General features: G+C 42.9%; 1 protein-coding gene across 1 annotated transcript; it reads left to right on the forward strand.

Annotated features, from left to right (window-relative positions):
- Positions 1-10,754: 10,754 nt before the first annotated feature.
- On the forward strand, positions 10,755-11,693 carry LOC119864887 (olfactory receptor 51I2-like). The gene has a single exon (XM_038568169.1). The coding sequence runs from the start codon at positions 10,755-10,757 to the stop codon at positions 11,691-11,693; it is 939 nt and encodes a 312-aa protein (XP_038424097.1).
- The last annotated feature ends 1,945 nt before the right edge of the window (positions 11,694-13,638 follow it).

Raw genomic sequence — 13,638 nt, forward strand, 5'->3', positions numbered from 1 at the left:
TTTGGCCCACCTGGCCCACTGTCTACCATCCATCAGGGGTGAGAAAATAATAAGAAGCCAGGTGTCCTGCCATGGACAAGGAAGGCAACCCACGCTGAGGCCCTGATAAAGCAAGCCATCTCCAAGAAACTGCAGCATGGCTCTCCAGCCCCTGCCCCACCCACTGGCTTTGACTCTGGACCTGCCCCCTGGATGGATACAGGAGAGGGTAGGAAAGTGGGAGAAACTGAGGCAAAGAGTGTTTGCTTGATGGTGGCAAATAATGTAAATAATCAAATAAAAAACAAATGGATCGAGACATAGACATTCTTCTGAAAGAACACACCATGTCAAAAACTGCAGTGAAAATTCAACCTAATGCAAAAAGATCTCAATCCCCATTGAAACCAACCCTGATCATATCTTGTATAAACTCAGTGCTCATATGTGTTATGGGATAAATCTATTCACTTGGATAATATATTTTCATATGGTTAAAAACAAGAGTCCAGTTTGTTTTGTTCCAAGGTTAGCCGCTTAACGTGTAACAACTCAACACTCCCTGCTATCCCTGTGCTCCATTGTAGGGGGATCTGCCTCCCTCCCCAGATTGTTCTCCGCGGTGGAGGCCATGCAACCAGGCAGAACCAATTATAACAGACTGTTATCACTGCTATCATGGCAGAAATAAACAATGCTATAAAGAAAGAGTCATGAATTCTACTTGAGTGGGTAATGTTTAAAGAATTTTAGGAGACTTGATTGTGTGCCAATCTTGAAATAGTTACCAGAGAAATCTGGTGACCTGGCTGTGAAAGAAAAGATCTTATAAAAAGAATTTCTGCTCCTCAGAACTCTAGAAGTTCAACTGCCCTCATCTCCCCCACATTACAGTGAGTCAACCCCTTCCATGGTGCTGGCTATGAGAATAAAAGTCCATGAGAAATCATGGATCTTACAGTGCTAGTAATACCACCACCCTGCAATGAATGAATGAATGGCCATGGCTCCAGCTTTTGCTACGCAAGGTCACCTTAGCAGCAGCTCTACTAACACCACCAGAGACTCTCCAGCCTAGGGGTTGCAGTGGCTTCCTGCTGTTGCAAATCTCTAGATTTTATTCCCTTCTGCTGGTCAGTTTCTCAGCTCTTTGGAAACCTGTATAGACAATTCCCAGGATTAAACTCATTGTTTTATTGTACTTGTTACCATGTTACTGTCTCTGTCTCAAGCCCATTTTTTATACTATTCTTTGTAATATGGGGGTAGGCCTATGCAGACCACATTTCTTTGCCAGCCAGCTTCCCAAATCTGCAAATGAGGGCTTGGGGAAGCTGGGATGAAAAGGAAGATTCGTCTTCTGTCTCTGTCAGTGGCAACCCAGTCACACTCTCGCACCCAAGTACCAGAGAGGATAATTCCATAAGGTAATTAGTTCCATTTTGCAGCTTTCTACATTTCCAGAACCAGTCTTACCATGACCTATTAAAGACCTCAGAACAAGCCAGAGAGGTCACCTCCTCTCCTCACTGCCCCCATCCCAAGGAGTGAGTCTCAGGTACATAGACCTCTTATCTGAACTCTTGAAACCCCAGCACCACCTAAACAGCACCTACTTGATCAACTTCTATTTCAGCTTTTCAGGGGCTCCACTTCCAATCTGGTCAGAATTAACACTCCTATCCACTCCTTTTGTTTCCCAGACCTATGGTTGGAGGTGACTTTTGGAATCTATACCTTCACATTCCCTTTGTGACTTGTGTGTTGTCTAATATTTTCCCAACAATTTTTTACATTATTTTTCTCGGTTTAAGGAACTGATATGCTTATTATAGTCTCACCATACTGTCTCTGGACCCTGGTTTTTGTTTCCTGGGTTAGATTGTGGCTAATATATCTGAATTCAAGACTATATACAACATTCAAAGCCCTATGCTAGGACCTGGAGACACGCGCTGATCAGGAGCACTGGGGTCCTCCTCTGGGAAGAGACGTATGGTATAGTTGGAAATATAACAAGTGGATCCATGCAGTCTTGTGAAAGGACTGTTATTGAGAAAGTAAGGTATAATGTGGGAGTTCCCGAGCATACACTCTACAAATAATAGAAACAACTGAACTGAACAGACACTAAAATTTCTTGCTTAAGCAAGAAACACATTCATTATATTTTCATCTAACAGAGCAGGGATCATGAGGTCATTCTTTCAACAAATGCTCAATCCATTGCCTATGTTGTGCTACAATATTTAAAATGATGTAGACCTCAGCCATTGGAAAGGATGAATACCTACCATTTACATTGACATGAATGGAACTAGATGGTGTTATTCTGAGTGAAATAAGGCAATCGGAGAATGACAATTATCATATGGTTTCACTCATATGTGGAATATAAGAAATAGTGAAAGGGACCATAAGGGAAGGGAAGGAAACCGAGTGGTGAAAAGTCAGAGGGGATCCCTGGGTAGCTCAGCAGATTAGTGCCTGCCTTCAGCTCAGGGTGTGATCCTGGAGACATGGGATCGAGTCCCACATTGGGCTCCCTGCATGGAGCTTGCTTCTCCCTCTGCCTGTGTCTCTGCCTCTCACTCTGTGTCTCTCATGAGTAAATAAAATTTTAAAATCTTTAAAAAGAAAAAGAAAAATTAAAGGAAGACAAACCATGAGAGACTCCTAACTCTGAGAAACAAAGGGTTGTAGAAGGGGAGGTGGGTGGGGGATGAGGTAACTGGGTGACAGGTATTAAAGAGGGCACTTGATGGGATGAGCAGTGGGTGTTACACATATGCTGGCAAATTGAATTTACATAAAATTTAGAAAATAAATAAAATAATGTAGAGCTACTTTGTTATAAATTCAGAGCATGAAAAATGAGATGAAGAAAATAAAACTCAAACTAGGAACACATGATTGATACACTCAGGCTTGCCACCATGCTTTATACGGTGGCCAGCACTTAATTAAAGCTCCACATGCATTGATTGAATAACAGAGGAAGCTACAACTGAGTCAGGAATGTAGAGTTGGGTTTTTATTTTTCATTATGTTTTGTTGGGCTGGGCAGTGTGAAGAGGAGGTAAGGGGCAGCATGAGCTAAAGCACAGGGTTTGCACATGTGGAGCAGAAGGAAGTACTTCTGTCACAGCTGTTGCTGAGGAAGATCAAGAGGGAGAAATGGGAGAGGAGGTGGAGAGGAAAAGGGAGCCGAAGACGGGTGGGAGGAGAAGAGGAAAGGATGAGACAATGAGAAGGAACACGGGAAGCTCTGGAAGAAAGAGGGGTGTAAGCAAGACGAAGGAGAGTAACTGGAAGAGGAGAAGGAGCATGAGGGACAGAGAGACAACAATAAAGGGAAGGTGAGTAGAGGTGTGATCACCACGTGCTTTATAACCACTTAATCCATGGAACTTTCCCTTCTTTTCCTTCAGCTTTGAGGTGATTGTACTTTCTTCAAGTGCCTGGAAACTACTCAGATAGTCAGCATTACATGCTGAAACCTTACTTCTCCACCGCCCCCAAAGATCACCAGGTTAGGTGTCCATGCCCCTGGGCCATACCCTCTCAGTGTGTGATTGGGGGGCTCAGTGACACTTCTATGTAATAGAATAAGGAGTAAATAAGCATGTGTGAGGCAAACACAAAACTGAAAAAAAAAAAAACCTGGAAAATTAAAGAAAGGAAGCTGAGTAGCATTATACCAGAAATCACTCCTTCTGGAGAAAGTTATGTCAAGAACATTGCTATGGACGGGCCTCCATGGAAGCCTCCTTCCAACAGCCATGCGAGTTTGGGAGTGTATCTTCCAAAGCTAATCAGCATCAGAGACTACAGCCCTAGCAAGAGCCAGATACAATGAAAGAATCCAGGCCAGACCACCCGATCAATCTACTCCTAGACCCTAAGTACATGAGCAATATGGCAGAGTTCACCTTTTTTTCTTTTTTTGAGTACAGTTGACACATAATATTACATTAGGTCTACAACACAGTGATTCAACAAATCTATACATTATGCTGTGCTCACCGGAAGTGTAGCTGCCATGTCTCACTATACGATGCTATTACAATACCCTTGAGTGTATACCCTGTGTTGTGCCTTTAATCCCCATGACTTACTCATTAAAAAGGTGGAAACCTCTATCTCCCACTACCTTTCACGCATTTGCCCATCCTTCACCTGCTCTGCCCACAGGTATCTTTCAGTTTGTTCTCTGTATTGATGGTCTATTTCTGCTATTGTTTCTCTGCTTATTTTTTTAAATATAATCCATGTGCAAAGATTGTATGGGATCTGTCTTTCTCTGTCTGAATTATTTAATGTAACACAATACCTCCTAGGTCCACCCATATTGCTGCAAATGGCAAGGTCTCTTCACTTGTTATGACAAAGTAATATTTCATCCTATATGTAGATCACTTCTTTATTCATTCAACTATAATGGCCATTTGGGTTGATTCTATATCTTGGTTATTGAAAATAATGCTGCAGTTAACATAAGGTTGCATATATCACTAAAAATTACTGTTTTCAGGTAAATACTCAGCTAAAGTAGTAGAATTCCAGGATCAAGTGTTATTTCTATTTTAAATTTTTGGTGGAAACTCCTTGTGGTTTTCCACAGTGGCTACACCAGTCTGTATTCCCACAAACATCTTTTCAACGCTTGTTATTCCTTGGCTATTTAGATTTTCTGTCCACATCCTTTCAACACTTGTTATTCCTTGACTATTTAGATTTAGCCATTCTGAAAGGTGTGGAGTGATAGCTCATGGTGCTTTTTATTTGTATTTCCCTGGTGATGAGTGATGTTGAGCATCTTTGATATATCCCTTTGCCACATAGTATTCATAATTTATTAAAATAAGGAATGTTTTACATTTTAATATGAATAGGATGTTTTGGTAATTTTTAACTTATCAATTGATAACAATATGGATATAGGATTCATATTCTAGAATTCTGAAAGCTTTAATCAATCTAGGCACAGACAACATACATAACAGTGGTGTTTGGCTATTTCATTTAATCATTCACTATTTTATTCAACAAATATTACTGAGCCTCCAGGTTATATTAGGGTAAGAGGAACCACATCCCTTACTTCTTCATGGCCTCAAAATGAATTTTGCAACCATAGCCTGAGGACACTGTAAATAGGTCCCCTTTCTGAGCATACCAGAAAAATTTCAGGAAAAAATAAAAGAGGAAGTATTTGGGAAGAATCTACTGAGGCCAAAAATATGGTTCAAATTCTTTGGCTGCAAGTCCAAATCCCATGTGATATTCTGAAAATGGCTGGTTGCACTGACCATGTTATTTCTCATCTCCAAAAATATTTCTCAATGTCTAAGGTTGTTTTTTAAGGTTTTATTTATTTATTTATTTATTTATTTATTTATTTATTTATTTATTTATGAGAGACAGAGAGAGAGAGAGATGCAGAGACACAGGCAGAGGGAGAAGCAGGCTCCATGCAGGAGACCTGATGTGGGACTCGATCCCGGGTCTCCAGGACCAGGCCCTGGGCTGAAGGCGGTGCTAAACTGCTGCGCAACCCGGGCTGCTCTCAAAATCTAAGTTTTAAAGAAACTTTGAAAACCAGTGAATGGTACTAAACACAGATGACATTGTCAGAGAATCCATGTAATAACTGCTGATTTACAGAAACATCGTTAGCTATGTCATGAATATGCATGTGCCCACAGACTCACTCCAACCCAACAGCAGCTGCTAAATATCTATATCACACAAAGCCATGCCAGACTTCATCTGTGATTATGACATTGACAATAATGTCATTCATTCATTCTCAAAGACAACCAAGATGCAAGCAATGAGCTACGTACGGAGGACAAGGCAATGAATATAACATGGAGTCCATAATTTATGTAAGGTTGTAGAGATTTCGGTAGCATTTGATAAACCGTCTCATGAACCTAGAGTGTCGCGAACATGCTTAAACATTAGGAGAAGAATCACAGAGCACATAAATCTTCCTATGAATCTTACAGCCATGGGAATCAACAGGAAGACCTTTAAGTGACGGATATCCACCCAGAGGAAATGATGAGGCCACAAGATTGGAAGCAGGAAGCATGAACTAAAGTAGTGTTTGAGAACCTGCAACAGGTACCTAAGACCTGTTTCTGAACTACGTTGGAAAGTCCAGGAATAATGGAGATGGTGAGAAAAGGGGGAGTGATGAAGGCAATGTCTGCACACAAGCTGCAATCCTTGCAGGGGGAGGGGTTCGATAAAGGAAATAGGCAAACTCCAAATCACATAATGGCAGCTCTAAAGTGGCCTGTGGGAAGAACAGATTGCAAACTGCCAAGATTTTGGATGTACACTTACAAGGAACAGAATTTTAAAATGAATTCTTCATATCCCCAAATGGTCAATACATGAAGACAGTGGGTACTTTCTTCTTAATGAACAACCTGGGGGAAATTTGGAATTAATTTTTTAGAGAACTGTCTAGCAAAATTTTAAACTCCTACTCAGGATTCAGTGGTTCTCCCCTGTGGTGCTTTGTCCCACAGGGATGTTTGGCAGTGTCTCAGGGCATTTTTGGAAGTCAAAACTGGGGTGGAACAAGGCTGTGTGAACACCAGAGATACTGATGAATATTCCAGGAAGCAAAGGACATCACACCACAATAAAGAATTATCCAGCCCTGAATATTAATAGTGCTGTGATTGAGAAATTCTACACTAATTAAAGTTATAAAAGAGTTGTGAATTACAGATAAGATTTCTTTTTTCTTTTTTTTGTAAAGATTTTATTTATTTATTCAGAGACAGAGAGAGAGAGAAAGGTAGAGACATAGGCAGAGGGGGAAGGAGGCTCCCTACATGGAGCCAGATGTGGGACTTGAACCCGGACCCTGGGATCATGCCCTGAGCCCAAGGCAAATGCTCAATGGCTGAGCCACCCAGGCATCCCAGAGGATAAGATTTCTGAAGAGGTCTACTGGAAAGAATTAAGTCTCAACCTCATACTCCACACCCAAGAGAAAGGAGTAGAGAGGTACAGCCCATTTCCCAAATCTTCAGGGTCAAGAATCCGGAAGAATTCTACAAGAGAACATGTTACTTGATATTAGGGGAAAGAGAGACGTGGCAGACAGGTACCTTACTCATGCCTGTAAATCGAAATAGAGAAATGACAGTGCCCCTGCTGTTGGAATGAGAGACGAGTGATGTTGTGAGGTGGGTGTTTGTTACACTACTGGAAGGTTGAGCATTCCTTGGATGATCTGTATGCTAGAGACAGCTGTCATGGTATCTTTGATTTGGTCCACAGAGCCTACAGTTCTACAACGGTGACCTGTGTAGGGTGAAATCATAAACAGCCATTCAGAATAAAGAGATATTAATTTACATCAAGTGAAGAAGAAGTAAAAGAGGGAAAGAAGTTTCTTCAGTAATCTATGAAACACAATATGAAAGAGTCAGGTCGAAACACTTAACACACCTAGTAAGCATGGTAACAGCCAACTGAAGCACTCATGGATTGTGAATCATCCACTGTCTCTACTCTGTCCTTTTGGAAGGAAACATCAAAATCCAGGTTAGCAAGTGAGGGATGGGAGGAGAGGAATTGTGTGACTTTGAATGCTGGACCGTCTGGCCGTTATGTGAGCATGGGCATTGTGAATATGCAACAGGGTCACCAGAGGCTATGCGATCCTCTGAATGTGACCAGAAATCTTAGGAAACTCTGTTTCCATCCAGGGTGGAAGAAAAGAACTAGCCAGATTCAATTAATTCCAAGGGGTCAGTTAAGCAAAGTTGGTTATTTTCTGTTGATACTTTAAATGTTGGACTTGGTCAACATATTACATAGTCCCAGGATCCCCTAGAAGGTAATGAGATCATTTCTTACACTCCTGTCCTTCCATCACAGATGGTGTCTTGCATGGGGAAGAGAATTGGACTGGCTAATTAATTGCTGAATTCTTTTTCAGAAACAGGAGCACACGCTTTATTCTCCATGGTCTCTAAGGACCTCTAGAGGCTAAAACCTTCCTGATGACTTTTCAGACACAAAGCAGCATCACTCTGCTCTCTCCAGAGGCTTAGAATTAGATACAAAATGGGCAGTCATGAATTCATGCTAGCTGATAGAGAGAAGGGTGTGTTGTTCCTCCAGTGTCTCTCCTCTGTCTGGCTTCTGGTGAGTTCTGAAACCCTGTAGGGGGCAGCTAGCTGACTCACCTGAAGCCTGCTTTAAGGAGTGAAACCCTGAAAGGGATGGAGGAGATGACAGATGAGAAGGGAGAGAGTGCCTGGAGGTTAGCACAAGGGAGCTTTGAGTAGAGTGAGCAGAGCAGGTGCAGAGCCCCAGGACTGGGGTCCCTGTTCTGGCACAGCCACTAACTGTGCAACTCTGGGTACTGCGCTGTGATTCTCTGTGCACACAGCTCACTGGGCAGATTCAATGCACTTGGGATCCAGGTCTCTATGACTCATTAACATCACACAGACTAGGGAGGAAAGTCAGCTCGGCACAGGCAAACTTCTGAAATCCAGGAGCAAGGGGTTCACAAGCTACAAAATGGATCAAACTAACCACTGAGTGATCACATTACAAAACCTTCGATTTGAATAGGAATTCTGACATTAAGCCTGTGAAAGCTGCTCAGGAAATAAGAGAGTAAGGAAATCAGCTAGTCCTAAACTTTACAAGAGCCTGACTTGGCCAAGCATCTCTAATCTTTTGCTTTTTCTGCCCTTGGTTTCAAGGCTGGTCATCAGAAGAGCCTCTCTGTTCATCCCCCAACTCCATCTCTGCCTATCTGTGCCTTCTTGCACAGCAAACTTTATAGGCATTCTCTCTTTGACTAGAAGTTCAAATGTAACAGAACATGAGATCCATGAAGAATCAGAGAATACATCCAAACAACAGTGACAAGTGGGAAGGGGCTTGATCTACAAAGAGAACAAAACTCTCTCAAGCTCACACAGCCAGGGCAAGCCAGAGCCAGCTTAGCCCCAGGGCTCCTCACCCCTCCAGCACCCCTTCCCCTAAACCACCTGGTCCCTATTGGCTGCAGAGAAGGGGAGGGTTCAGAGTTCCAGAGTTGCAGGAACTGGGTCCAGCATTGGAGACAGGGACTTCGGCCTCTTCTTTGCCACATGAGTCTGTGCCCATCCCGTGGGTCCAAGAGTACCTTTGAAATCTCCGTCCAGAAATGTGTACTCTATTTTCCTTTTCAAATTCTCCTCCAACACCTTAATGGTGCCTCAAGGACTGAATAAGATATAAGAGTCTTACACATCTCTATGCAAATTGAGGCATCACCAGCTACTTGCCCTGTGGTGGGAGGCAGGCTCACAGCCAGAAGCCTCCTCATCTGTCATGGATTAGCCTGGTAAGTAGATACAACGTTTTCCTTGCAGAGTATCTGACACATAATGTGCTCCATACTGCTTGGTTTCTCTCCTGGTTTCCTTTCTTCACATTCATCCAGACAACTCACACCATGAGTGAGTCACTGCTGGGAATGATAAAGAATGTGATCCTGGGACTGCCAGGCAGCCACTTTCCCACAAATACTAAAACTTAAATCCCTACACGCAGAATGGCTTTGGCCCTGCCCTGCCCGGAGTCATGCTCATTGAAGCCTGGTTTCTTCTTCCTTCTCTCTGTTCCCTTCACTTTTGCTCACTTGTCTTCTGGGGGTTTTTCCCCTAAATTCCATCACTGGTAGTTGTATGAAGAATGGGAATTGTATTCAGGGGGAAGAAAAAAGGGCTTGTTCAGTGGTGGATCCCAAGCAATCACATGCCTGGAGGGAGACAGGCCAGGCGGGCACAGACTGAGCTCTGTGACTAGAACGGATGCAATGAATCACACAGAGAGGTGGCACTGATCTTGGGAACTACGGGGTGATCCGAGTCATACACTACCCCAGAAATTCCAGGCACGTTCCCCATGTAATAATGCTGCATTAGTCCTACCTGGAGCACTTCTGGGGCCTTGAGATAACGGAGGCTCCCAAGTCCCCTTCTTCCTTCCTCCTCTTCAGCAAAGACTCTGAGATTAGGCTCTGGCCTTGTGTCATTAGTGTTGGGAGAAGGGGAAATGGAAAATATTTCTGGAGTTCCTCTGCCTAAGGAGGGTGCCTTTGCCTGACACAGTTCTGCCAGAAGAAAAGCTTTCCAAAAAAAAAAGAAAAGCTTTCCAGCCCTGTCTTTAATCATCATGAGGCAATGAAGGTGAAAGAGTTTCCAGATCATCCGAATGACGGGAGAATACCAACTATAATCACTCTCACAGACAGAATATCTTTGCAGTTAAGGTCTGGGAATGCAGTGAGTAACGTGTCATTGTAACAAAACCCGGGTAAGGCTGTGCCTATGTGGTGAGGGGTTAATAATGTGAGTTCCTGATGCCACAACCTGCCAAGGTTCTCTATTAACACGTTCAATGCTGCTTCAAGGACATATTGAAATTGTAGAGAATACGGCTTAACATAATGCGACTGAAACATTTTCTTTTACCTAACTGATGTATTATCAATGTCTTCCTTCATCTATAAAACAGAGGGTTATTATCCCAGCCGGAAGCCTGATGCTGAGGAAATATGAAGAAAGGAAGTTTGCCAATGTTTTCCCCTAAGCAGTGATCTCAGGAAGGCCTCAGTTTCCCACTGTGTGGACTTCATGCCCGGTGTCTCCGACTCCCTGGCCCCTGCCCCCCAGAAAGGGCAACTCTCCAAAGTCCTCCAGGTCCGAACCTATAAAGTGCCCTGGCTTCCCCCTGCCATGGGACTGTTCAATGTCAGTCATCCTGCTTCCTTCCTCCTGACTGGCATCCCTGGTCTGGAGAGATCTCACTCCTGGCTAGCAGGGCCCCTCTGTGTGATGTATGCCGTGGCCCTCGGAGGCAACACTGTGATCCTACAGGCCGTGCGAGTGGAGCCCAGTCTCCACGAGCCCATGTACTACTTCCTGTCCATGCTGTCCTTCAGTGACGTGGCCATGTCCATGGCCACCCTGCCCACCGTGCTCAGAACCTTCTGCCTCAACGCCCGCAGCATTGCTTTTGATGCCTGTCTGATCCAGATGTTTCTCATTCATTCCTTCTCCATGATGGAGTCAGGGATTCTGCTGGCCATGAGCTTTGACCGCTATGTGGCCATTTGTGATCCTTTGCACTATGCCACTGTGCTCACCAATGGAGTCATTGCTGGAATCGGCGTAGCTGTGACTGCCCGGAGCTTCATCACCCTCTTTCCCCTTCCCTTCCTCTTCAAGAGGCTGCCTGTCTGCAGATCCAATGTTCTTTCTCACTCCTATTGCCTGCACCCAGACATGATGAAGCTAGCCTGTGCAGATATCACTATCAACAGCATCTATGGATTCTTTGTTCTTGTATCCACCTTTGGCATGGACATGTTTTTTATCTTCCTCTCCTATGTGCTCATTCTGCGTTCAGTCATGGCCATCGCTTCCCGCAAGGAACGCCTGAAAGCTCTCAACACATGTGTGTCACATATCTTGGTTGTATTAGCATTTTATGTACCGATGATTGGGGTTTCTGTAGTGCACCGCTTTGGGGAGCATGCCCCACGCTACATACATGTCTTCATGTCCAACGTTTACCTCTTTGTACCTCCTGTGCTCAACCCTCTCATTTACAGCGCCAAGACAAAGGAGATCCGCCGAGCCATTGTCCGTATGTTTCACCGCATCAAAATGTGATTTTCAGGTTTGACTTTGATATATGATGTTAACTCTAGACATAGGTTAGCAACCATAGTGTCATTGTCATCCTCCTCCTCCTCATCATCATCATCATCCTCGTCATATCACAAAGGATGAGATATGTGTGTGTAGTGGAGGAAAAATAAAAACCAGGAAATGGAGCTATAAAACTTGTAACACAAAACAAAAGATAGTACATTCAGCAAACCTCAGTGGCATTCACAGAAAGGTAAATATCAGACTATTGATTGATTAGACATAACTGCAAAGGTATATTAATCTAAGCTACTCATTTTCCATAAAAAATAATTGTTATTGGTATAATAATAATTAATACATGTCCTTAAAATCGCCAGTGTTTGTTAGAAATTATTGATGTGCATTAGTTCATGTTATTTTGTTAACAGTCTCATGAAGTGTAGAGAATTAAGTGTTTTTCAGAGTAACACAGATAAGATGTGTTCCAGATGAGACTCAATACTTGTCTGTCTGCCCTATGTGTACCTACCCCTAGAACACCACCTCTGTGTGGTGTTGGCCTCACTACTAATACTACCACTGCTACCCTTGCCTTCACCTCCCCTATTTCAAGTTCACAAAGTGACATTTGACCCTACAGGCAGAACATGCCATAAGATGTATAAACAAGTATGACTCTGGAGAACTGATGAAAGCTGACATCTAGAAGAAACTCCATATTGTTCTCTGCCTCCCTTATCTGCTCGCCAATCCATCCTCCCACAGGAAAACAACATTCAATATCTGGAACATAGAGCCTTGCACTTTTGACATGGTAGTAAGTGCATGATTTCTCTTAAGTTTCTTTTTTGGGATTTATTTTTTTTTCCACACAATGACATAAGACATGTCAAAAAATATGCCTTTCTAGAATTTCTAGCTACAGAGTATTTGGAAAGGCAGTATAGAGAATTTATGCCTGAGACACTACAAAATAATTATTATGGAATTCTGTTAAATTGCTTTTCCTGCTTACTCTGTCCTTGATAGCAGGATAATTTCTTGGCAGAATTGGAGTGCTCCCAGATGGATGAGGTTTGGGCTTATACCTTGACTAAATTAAAGCAGATGTTTCACTCAGCATAGTACCCTCCAGTTCCATCCACGTCGTAGCAAATGGTGGGTATAATAAGTCAATTGGAGAAGGACAAACATTATATGGTCTCATTCATTTGGGGAATTTAAAAAAATAGTGAAAGGGAATAAAGGGGAAAGGAGAAAAAAGAGTGAGAAATATCAGAAAGGGAGACAGAACATGAGAGACTCCTAACTCTGGGAAATGAACTAGGGGTGGTGGAAGGGGAGGAGGGCAGGGGGTGGGGGTGACTGGGTGTTGGGCCCTGAGGTGGGCACTTGATGGGATGAGCACTGGGTGTTATTCTATATGTTGACAAATTGAACAGCAATAAAAAACAAATTTATCAAAAAAAAAGTAAATTAAAGCAGATGCCCTGTGGAGACTGACCTAACACCAGGGAAGCAGGGCTGGAGACCTCAAGCAGCCGAGCATCAAGTTAATCTGGAGTTTTCTTTCTAAATTCTCTTCAGGGAATAGGAAGGAGAAGTATCAGGTGCCAGAGGGAGGGAACTGTTTCTGAATGGAAACAAAGTGAGCATTTGCAATCTGTGTTTCACAACAGGCCCCTAAGTGAAGTACAGGACTCATATAAATGCTCTTGTCCACTAAATAAACTAATTTACAAGCACCATTGAGCACCATAGCTGATCATGATTTCAAATGGAACATAAAGAGTTGGACGATGGCCTTCAGTCAGTTTAAATAGTGACATTGTTTAATCTTATAAAAAGCTCTATATTGCCAAATCAAATAATAACAATTTGTGATACCAAGAGAGTAGTGTTGAATGAATATGCAAATGCAAAACAAGTTGGGGAAATGGCAATATGTGAAAGTGTGGAAAAC

Source organism: Canis lupus, chromosome 21, assembly GCF_011100685.1.
Source record: "Canis lupus familiaris isolate Mischka breed German Shepherd chromosome 21, alternate assembly UU_Cfam_GSD_1.0, whole genome shotgun sequence".
Classification (NCBI taxonomy): Eukaryota; Metazoa; Chordata; class Mammalia; order Carnivora; family Canidae; genus Canis; species Canis lupus.